General features: G+C 36.1%; 1 protein-coding gene across 8 annotated transcripts; it reads right to left on the bottom strand.

Annotated features, from left to right (window-relative positions):
* Positions 1-4,387: 4,387 nt before the first annotated feature.
* Positions 4,388-10,015, bottom strand: LOC148866930 (transcription termination factor MTERF15, mitochondrial-like). 8 transcript variants are annotated; one of them, XM_088974331.1, is made up of 6 exons: positions 7,948-10,009; positions 7,738-7,798; positions 7,471-7,624; positions 5,104-5,204; positions 4,846-4,930; positions 4,388-4,754 (listed from the first exon to the last, which is right to left on the bottom strand). In XM_088974331.1, exon 1 carries the CDS (start codon positions 9,790-9,792, stop codon positions 8,626-8,628), a length of 1,167 nt encoding a protein of 388 aa, XP_088830457.1. In that variant the 5' UTR covers positions 9,793-10,009; the 3' UTR covers positions 4,388-4,754; positions 4,846-4,930; positions 5,104-5,204; positions 7,471-7,624; positions 7,738-7,798; positions 7,948-8,625. The 8 variants fall into 8 exon arrangements, 7 of the variants coding, with proteins under 7 accessions (XP_088830457.1, XP_088830454.1, XP_088830450.1 ...); XM_088974328.1 differs by having other exon boundaries at positions 5,104-5,215; XM_088974324.1 differs by lacking the exon at positions 7,738-7,798 and having other exon boundaries at positions 5,104-5,215; positions 8,667-10,015.
* Positions 10,016-10,662: the final 647 nt, after the last annotated feature.

Raw genomic sequence — 10,662 nt, forward strand, 5'->3', positions numbered from 1 at the left:
CATTGAAATGAATATGGAGAGATCTTAAATAAAGAGATAATAAATTACATGAAACAAGAGGATATCTGGAATAAAGTTGTATTATAAGGTCTATTCTTGTATGATGATACTTGAAATTATCAAATATTGATTATTTCATTTTTGATTTATTGCATTCATAATCATATTCATGTCTTGAAAGATAGTGTGCAGACATACCAACCCATTATTATTCTATGTTTTGATGATAACAAATTCATTAGGAGTATTAATGTCTTGAAAGATAAGTGTGTAGATATACCAACTAATCCCTCAAATGGACTAGAGCTTATGCAAGGAATGCAAGCCTCCTATTACAAACAAGAACAGGATGTCAAGTTCTAGAATTTACAAGTTTATTACATTTATTCGGACTTGATATAATTACTTTTCAAGAAGCATATAATATGCTAAATTTAGACCTACCTCGACCCTATTAAAACCTTAGAGATTAATGGCTAAGTTAGAAAGGGTTCTTAGGCTTTTCCAAGGATGCAAATTGAATTTGAATCAGGGTATATTATAATCTGGTTTGACACTGTTCATGTTGGATCCGATTCGATTAGATCTGATAGGACTCGATTTGAATTTGAATCCTATCAATAAGTAGGATCTTCAGATCTTTGATCCGACTTGTTTTCTTTAAAAAGTAAAAATATACTAATTTAACTAAAGTAAAAATAAAAAACACAAGTGTTTTTTAATTATTTTCATCATATATACATGTTTTTTATAAAAAATAAATAATATAACTAATTAATAAAAAATATATTTATAAATAAATAAATAAATAACATATATATATATATATATATATGTATTACATATATATATATATATATATATATATATATATATATATATTTGTAATATATAATATATATCGGACCATATCTTCTCGGATCAAATAAGGGTGATCTGATTTATGATAATATCCTATTATCCAATTTAACCCAAAGATCTGAACATGGGTGATCTGAATTTGACCAAATCGAATTAGATTGTGATCTGATGCATTTGCACCCTTACCTAAACTTTGCATTGCATAAAACTATGAAAATTCTAAGTTTGAAACCTTAAGAAGTTGACTTCTAAATCCTAGGGGTTGACTAATTGGGTGATCCAAGGTTAGGCCATATCAGTAGTTGGTTGCCCAAAAGATAGTAATCATTTAACTATGATAACTAAGCCCAATGTTACTTAATTAGTAGTCAACTAGTTTTAATAGTTGAGCTTGGTGTCACACTAGCATCACTAAGTAGTCAACTATCTAGAAAGGCAGTAGTCAACTAAGTGTAATAGCCATCACTTCTTTACATTTTTCATCTCAAACTCATGTATGACTTATCATTTAGAACTTGTGACCAATTTTAAGTGAAAAGGGAGCAAAAGCAAGAAGGAAAAAAGAGAATGAAGAGATTCTGAGCTGAAGAAGTTTCATTGTTATGAGAAAAGTTTTGCTTAATTGATTCTTACTAAGAAACTCGAGTCCCTTTAAGTGTTATAGCCTATATATTGTTGTGCATATTCTCTTGTATCTACATAATTTACTTTGTATTTTCATATCTACCTTGTAGAGGCATTATATGACTTATCATTTGTATTCTTCATTGATATACTTGTTGTATTTGATCAACTAGTGGTTCCATAATTAAGTGTTATTGGGTGTTTCAAGATTGAACTTTGTAGGTTGAATAGCACCTGTAAGTCCAATTGGTGAAAATTCTTGTTGGCACCTACAAGTCTAACTATTGTAAAATTTTTGTTGGCACACGAATATCCAATTGGTGTAAATGTTTTACTGGCACACAGAAATCCAACTAGTATAGTGAAATTCTCATGTGGTTTGCTTGGAGAGAGGACATAGGCTGGATTTGACCAAACCTCTATAAATTCTGTGTGCACTCACAATTGTTTTGCACTTATTCTTGATATTTCTTGGAGGATTTGTGCCAAGCAAGCACAACCAACCAAGGCCAACATGGCAGCATGGTATGACTCGCTATAGTGTAGGCAACTCGCAAAAGTGGGTTGTGTTGGCCTGATATGGCCCACATGGCCATATTACACCCCTAATTGGTCCGTAATACAAACCTTGTACTACGTCTTAACTCTGAACTTTGATATTCTTGTTGGATTACTAGGTTCTAATTTGAAACTCGACACCTACAGTGTTCTTAGAATCCAAACTGAGCTCATTTAAAACAAAACATGAAAAATCAGAGAGAGAGAGAGGGGGGAAAGAGAAAGAGAGAGATGGGGAGAGGTATAAAAATGAAGGAAGAAAAAAAAAAAAAAGGATGAAGCAATGAATGAAAGGGGGAAAGTTGAAATATCAAAAACTAGTGCCTAACGGCTTACCTGTTGGCCGGATAACCATGATCCAACCCACCCAAACCATTAAATGTCCCTTTATAGGGTTGTTCAAGGCATCAATGACCCAGGACTAAATGGATGAAGCCCAACCCATCAAACTATGTGGGTTGGGTTAAAAAATTGCCTCCCCTACTTTTACTTGTAGAAAAAAAATCTTGTACTTCGTGGGTAATGATACTTAGCCGAATTTTCATTGAGATCTTATGTGACAAGAAAAGAAATGAAGAAAAAGTCCAGAAGTCACGAACAGGTTAACTTTGGAAGGGAGGGAGATGGTCAGATGGATATACTGTCCTTTTGTTCTTTGGGTAGAGAAAAAAACCATATAACCAGAATTAACATAATCGATTTGGCTGGTTTGGCTCTGCCAGATAGACCCAACCCATTGATGGCACTAAGGGAGCCATTCTCTTTATTCTATTTTATTTTGTTTTATGGGTTTTGTTTTTCTGCTTTGGCTTTTGGGCTGCAACGTAAAGGTAGCATAGTTGTAGAGATGGTCTTATTCATTCGTCTGCTCACGTTCTTGGTATGGTATGAGGTTTTGAGGAAAGGAAAGAAGAGAATAGAAGAAAGAATAAGAAAGGGAGAGGGATTTTATTTATCTTGATAAGCATGACAAATAGGGAGGTCACTGCCTCAGAGGTATCTCTACTTAGTTTCAGGCTTTTAGCTATTGTTTTTCTAGTACAAGAGACCATGCAGACTAGAGGGTTTTTTTTCTCTTCATGTGTTTGACCCCCACAAAGGGTTTCTTTTTTGTTTTATATGCATTTTTCTATCCTTCCTATATTTTCCAATTTTTCATATTTTCATTATTTTCCTTGTCTCTGGTTTTTTTTATATTTTCATAATTTTCCTTGTTTGCAATTTTTTATATTTTTGTATTTTTTAGTTTTTTTTTGCAATTTTTAATATTTCCTTTATTTATTGTATTTTATTATTTTTCTTTGTTATATTACTTGCAGTTTTTCATTTTTTTTGCATTTTTCTCTCTCTATGTTGTATTTTCTACAATTTATATTTTTCATATTTTGTTATTCTTTTAATTTTTCAAGTTTTCTGTATTTTTCTAATTTTCTATTTCTTCCTCTTTTTCTTTGTTGTATTTTCTACATTTTTCTATTTTTAATATTTTGCTGTATTCTTTTGTAGTTTTCTGGTTTTTACTCGTCTTCTATATTTTCCTCTTCATTTTTGTTGTATTTGCCATATTATCTCCAATTTCTTATTTTCCTTTATTAACCATTTCTGTTGTGTTTTTTCAGTTTTCTACAATTTTCTTTTTTGTTTTTCCATATTATCCAAAATTTCCTATACTTCCATACTGATGTCTATATTTTACCACATGGCTTTCAAAACCAGACCGGACCGGATGGTTGGACCAGAAAAACCAGAAACCGATCAAGTGGCTGGTTCCATTTTACCCCAGAACCATTATTTTGCCAAAAAAACCATTGAATTGGTCAGATAACCACTGACCCAGGCAGTCAAACCATTTGAACCATTCGAACCATCCAACGATTTTGGCCGTCTTTTATTTTTAAAATTTTTTTGTCAGAATGGATCGTCAGTTTGGTTCAAACAGTTGGACCGTTCAACCTGGGAACCGGACCCCTGACCGGTTTGTTGTCCCGTTTGATTTTAAAAACCTTTGTTTACGGTTTTTGAAACGTTTAAACTCGCATATAATAGTCACATAGATCTACCAAAACTTCTCTTTACCCCCAATGCTCTGTGTATTTGAAACATGAAAAAGGAAGACGAGTAATTTGATCTTTTATTTTATTCATTGTAGCTTTTCTGAATTGAAGCTTCATATCTGAAAAACACAAGCTGCCGGATAGTGATCTGATAAGCTACCGAAGTTGCCCCTGTAAGGCCCAGAAAAAACCTTCACCATAATGATCCTTGCTGTTGACAGAGAAGATTTGTCTAGTCAGAATAACTCTTGGCTGTGTTTGGTTGTAATGCGAATTTGCAGTGTAAATGATTTTAGTGCAACTGATGATTTATTTTTATTTCAAAATTTACCTTATTTTGTTCGATTGCAGTACAAATCAACTAAAGCAAGACTTGAAGCAAAATAAAGTAACACCCAAAACAAAATTAAACCAGAATTTGCATTATTTTCATTTGCACTCCCATGCATTTGTACTAGTGCAAATAAAATTGCACAACCAAACACAGCCTTATGGACAGTCAAGGAAGAAAAACAGTTCCAGACTTCTGTCATTGTCGTAAGGCTTCAAGTATTTCTCAATATCACTGAAAGATTTGGATGGTTGTGGACCTTTCCAACATACTGTGAATGCTTCATCAGGTACTTTCAATGGTTTTCGAGCTAAATGCCTCTTCAACTGAAAATATATACGTCAGAAATATTCAAAATAAAAAGAGGATAACGAATTACAAATTAAATCAAGGAATTCTGTGAAGCACCCATCATACCTAAAAACCAAATGGGCTTAAAAACAAGATCCATTGGTAAGGAAGGGTGGGCACTCATATGTAGTATAAGTCTTAAATTGATGACCTGAAAGAGCATCTCTTATTAGCATTTTGATGGCATGTTATGACGGAATAGACCAATCTCACTGTGCATTAATAGTTCATATCAACAGAACAAAGTTTTGGAAATTTCAAAACATAACAAAATTTTGGAGATTTGAATAGCAAATGCCAATTAGCAGGTCAAACCCGACTTACCTCAATCTCTCTTCTTTTTTATAAATGTAATTTTGGAGCCTTATTCCCAAAAAAAGTAGTGTTTTGATCCATCTTCCTGGATATTTTCTCATTGCAAGTATCTGAAGATAGACTTTGTCCAACCAAAAAGCCTTCAGTAAAATGGCTGATCTAAAAGTATATAAATACAGCTAAACAGAAAAATAGAAAGAAAACAAAAGAAAAGACTTCAAGAGATAAAGGGAGAGAGATTAGCAGCTAACAAAACCAAGAGAAATTGTTGTAATTGAGGCCTAATGTGTACTAAACAAATACAACTAAACAGAAATACAAAAAATATATATATAAAAATAAAAGAAAAGAAAAAACAAAAGAAATTATTTCAAATTGAAAGAGAGGTTTGTCTTAGTAAACGAGCCTGTATTCTTTAAGCAGGAAAAATGTCTCATTATTTCAGTGTTTGTAAGTCAGAAATGGGTCAGTAGTATAGTGTCCCTTTTCTGGATAGACTTTAAGGAGTGGAGTTAAATCAAGAAAGACAAGATGTGAGGTGGTGGAAGGAAAGTAAAAATGGCAGATTCACCATTAAATCTTTCTTTAAAGCTTTACTAAGAAATCAAGTGGGGAGTTCTCAAATAAGAGGTGTTTGGGAGTAATCCAGTTCTGCGGAGAGTGGAGGCTTTTAATTGCCTGTTGGCTTTGGACAGCATCCTAATCCAAGATCATCTGATGAATAGGGGTCTGCAGTTGGTTAATTGATGTTATCTTTGTGAAGCAGACAGAAAGTGTTGCACCTATGTTTCAGCTGTAGCTACACCAGTTGCATTTAGGCTTTCTTTTTCCAGTTGTTTAAGTTGGAAATGTAGTCTCATAAACACCTAAGAGAAATTAGGTGGAGAGTTCTCAAATAAGAGGTGTTTGGAGTAATCCAGTTCTTCTGGGAGTGGAGGCTTTTGATTGTCTGGTGGCTCTGAACAGCATCCTAACCCAAGATCATCTGATGAATAGGGCTGCAGTTGGTTAATCGATGCCATCTTTGTGAAGCAGATACAGAATATGTGTTGTAGCCATGTTTCCACTGCAGCTACACCAGTTGCATTTGAGCTTTCTTTTTCCAGCTGTTCAAGTTGGAAATGTGGTCTCATAAACATCTAAGAGAAATTTTTGCATGGTAACCGGTCATCAATGACAATAAGAAGGCAAGCTGATAAAAAAAAAGGACAATAAGGCAAAGATCTTCTGGAGCTCTGTATTTTTTGGCTATTTATTGGGAAGTCTGGAAAGAAAGGAATATAAAATTGCTTGAATGGAAGTCAAAGAGCAAGGATAAATTGTGCGCATTGATAAGTTCAAAGCTGGTTGATTGGGTCTCTGTCTTGAAGACTTTCAGGGGATTAGAAGAGAGGATTTTGGGGATAACTTTTGGTGTACCCTTGAGATGTATTAAATTATATTTTAGTTTTTAATGTATTGGGTGATGTCTCCTCACCAGCACTTTATGTACTGCTATTTTTATGTTAATAAATTCTTTTTATTTACCTTTAAAAAAAAGATCTAGAGGATTCGACAACACAGGTTAGAATCTATTTCTGCTACATCAGCCAAAACTTCAAAACTCCTTTCCCCATCTCCATTCAGGTTTAAATCTGATAACTACAATGAGATTTCTTGCTCAGAGGGGCCAAGAATGCAGTAGGATTGTAGAAATACCAAGATGATGAAAAGAATTTTGTGAGTAGAAAGGGTAACAAGTAGCAAACCAGGTGTTATAGGTCTATGAAAAACTGTGTAGTCAATCTTCAATCTTCCAACTTTTTTATCCCACCTATTTCTTCAAATCTAGTGACTAACGATCCCTCACTTCAATACATCTTCAGCAGTTAGAGGAAGTACTTGGAATGGAGTCACCATCTTGAAGTAAGGTTGGGTTAGGGTTACAGTTGAGTTTCAACCCAAACCCAACTCAACCAAACTAACTTTATAATCAGGTTGGGTTACAGTTACAGATGAGGTTTTAACACGTTGAATTGGGCAATGGTTGATGATAATTTAAACTTAGGTCTTGGGAAAACCCGTTGAATTGGGTTACAATTACAGTTGGAACCAACCATTGGAAGAGTCTCACACTAGCTTAGAGCCTGTACTTAGACTGTGAGTGTCTGGGAAGGTCAATGAATTCCCTACATAACTTCTGGGTTTATCATGATCATCCAAGTGCATGTACAATTGTCTAGGTATCAGATCTGACAGATAATGATACTAAGAGCAGCAAGTGTGATTTTTCTCAATTTCTTATTCCATGGCACAGCCTCATGCAATTCAAAATATTTTCATCCCACAAAAAGAAAAGGAGGTACAACATTGCTGGGGCTATGGGAAGTTGGGTACCTTCTTGGTCCAAACAGCATATCATCTTGTGAATTCTTTGAAAGAGCAAAACAGGGGAATAATTCAGGTTACCAAAAGTGTCTGCGGAAGATGCTATGGAAGTTGGACATAACTCCAAAAATGAAATCCTTGGAACCACACACTCTGTAGTAGTCTGTACTTGATACACAATATATATGGGTTAGTTAAATTCTGGAAGCAGAGAAAAAAAAATATTGATATAATAATATAATAAATGCTAGCAATCAAGGTTGCGAGACAATGTACCCCAAAAAGGGCCCTGTCAAGTTCACATATATGACAAATCTTTCTTGTTTAGAAGAGAAACCTACAAAGAAAAGAAGTGGGTCAATCTATTTTTTTGCTAAAAGTGTGGGTCAATCTATTTGAGCCAAGAATCAAGCCCCTTAAAATGTATCAAATTGGAAATTGCAGATACACTTCAAAGCCATAAACAGTCTACATTCCACAACGCACCATTTTCCTCAAGATCAGTGACTTCCTATTGGGCTATTGGTACTTGGTTAGGAGCTCCACAAAGTTCTTGCTCAATTCCAAAACAGTAATCACACTGAGAATATGAGATCCTTGCTTGACAAATACACAGAACAAAGCAGTCTTTTGCATACAATTCCTGTGAACTTTGTTTTGTCTTTACTTTTGCTAGGGAAACTTTTAGGTGGGTGGGGAAGATGAAGACAGGATAGAATCCCAGTTCAGTGATAACTACATCAACTGATTCAATAAGCTGGACCAGTTGGTACGTTCATAAGCTTTGGCAGTCTCGGATGAAGTATTAGACAGTTTGTACAACTCCGGCAAGGCATGGTCAGATATTCAAACCTACAATATAATAAAGATGTAAAGCAACGCAGAGTAGAAAAGCAGAACTGAATGTTGATCATTATCAGCCAAACTTTGTCTCCAACTCAGCATCATGCATAACCAACTAGAAATCTCTGAGCTACAACAGTATCTGAGTGCCTACTGCCTAACTCTTGTTCATCCAAAGACACTACACAGGACCTTTTTCTCCCTTGTCGTTTGTTTGTCTCCATGGCCTTCAAAACCATAATCAAACTGGGAAACATTGGGGATTGAAAATCTTAAAGAAATTTGTAAACTAAACACACATAAACTTCTTCAGCTGCCCATTTACTCAGACCCATTAATCAGTTCCAAGTAGTCCATCTCACCTTCAAATATCTTCTGTAGTTGTGGAATTTCCTTCTGGTATCTGATCACAAACTTTTCCATGAAACCCTTCGTACTTAACTTGAGAGCTTGAACCACGTTGATATCCTTGTTAATAAGTCCCTTTGATAGCAACACTTGTATTATTGAATACCATGGAATCATCCTCTTCTCCAAACTAAAACAGAGAAGTATTGGGTTTTTGGCAATAAATGACGGTTCCAAGCCCATTTTGTTCATCAGAAAATCCAACCCTCTTATTATCTTCTCCTCCGACAGAACCAGACAATAAGGATGCTTTTTTATCATTGAGGTAATCTCGTTCTCTAGACAACCACATTTCTTAAGGATATCCAACTTTCTTTCCATCGTTGATTTTCTATTTAATGTTATTAAAGAAACTGCACGAGCAAAAGTCGATTTTGAAGGTTCGAACCCAAGATCCTTAATTTCTTTGACATTCTTAGTAAACAGATCAGGTGGACGAATAAGTGACTGAGGCTGAGTCCTTACAACGCTAATGATGAATCGTTGAGGCACACCATGATCACGAAGGGTCGCGATGTTGTGGTCCATACGCTTCCGATGAGACGATCCAAAAGCCCATCCCAAGCGTTTGAGAACGGTGACGACATTGTTGTTTGTGCAAACTATGCCCTTAAGATACTCATAACAAGGCATAATATGATTCTTTAAGCTAAACGTCAATATACTTGAGTCGAAACAGATTATCTTTGCAAGGTCAGGTGGGGAGAATCCGATAGAATATAAAAACGCAAATTTGGGCTTAAGGATTTTCTCAGGATCAAGAATGAGAAGCATCGGCCGATTTCTGATGATTCTAGAGATTTGGGTATCGGTAAACCCGTAGCTTCTGAGGAAGGAACGGACTGAGTCTGGTTTATCCGAGGTTTCAAACTGAACGAACTTGGATGCAGATACGGCGGCTTCCTTTGACAGCCCACATGAATTTATGAGGTAGGATACTGTAAATGGGTATCCATCCGTTGAAGTTGAGACGGGTTTCAGAAAAGGGTTTTGGAGAAAACCCAGATGGAGATGGTTGGTCAAATCTCCTGCAGTCCTAACCTGGTGTAGCCTTTTTCTGGCGCAAAGAAGAAGAAACATGCTTCAGGGAGAAACCAGGGATTATGATGAAATCTTACCTCAGTAGATGGAAGAGTCTAATAGCGATCTCCAATCGCTCGTGAGATTTGAGCTCCAATCCGCTGAATGGAAGAAGAAATTTTGCAAAATACGAACAGCCAGCCCTAAATCCTCATACAACACCACAAACGTTGCGCCTCCAACAAAAACCAAGGGTAAATCTGTTAAATTACCCCTTCTCTTTAGCGTAATGACACGCGGTCCCCCTACTATATAGCTATTGTCTATAATTGTCCAAATCCTCTCCCGCCGTTACTCCGATCCTCACGTCGCGTTTGTATGTGACTTTACGTAATTGAGAATTTTTTCCATAATTTTCAAATTATCCTTTTACGGTCAAAAATACCCTTTCGGTTTTAGTTCAAACTCGCTGGCTACATTAACACTGAACCTATTGGACCTGTCACCAACATTGGAACTTTGGTGTAAGGCTTACTGGTGTTCTGTTGCTAATCACTGGCACTGGACCGTTGATTGTCAACATCGGCATCGTCAGTGCGGTGGACATTTTCTTAGAGTAGGGTTCGTCACCAAAATCCTCTTAATAGAACGGTGACCCCAATGAGGGTTTTGAAACCTGCGGTGTTTTGGGACTACGGTGTGGGGGAGGATAACGGTGGTGACCCCAATGCATTGGATTTCGAATAGATAAAGTTATTGACTATCATCTATTCAATGAAATGCCCCCCCCCACCTCGCACGCCCAACCCCTCCCCCCTCCCCTTGCAAGCGCAACTCCCCCCCACCCACCCCTTCCACCTCGTATGCCTAGTCACCTGTATGTGACGTCTAATCTGTTCTTCTAATGATTGTAGGTACAACAATTGTGAG

Source organism: Nelumbo lutea, chromosome 3, assembly GCF_056320005.1.
Source record: "Nelumbo lutea isolate HS-2025 chromosome 3, American lotus-T2T, whole genome shotgun sequence".
In the NCBI taxonomy this organism is placed as follows: Eukaryota; Viridiplantae; Streptophyta; class Magnoliopsida; order Proteales; family Nelumbonaceae; genus Nelumbo; species Nelumbo lutea.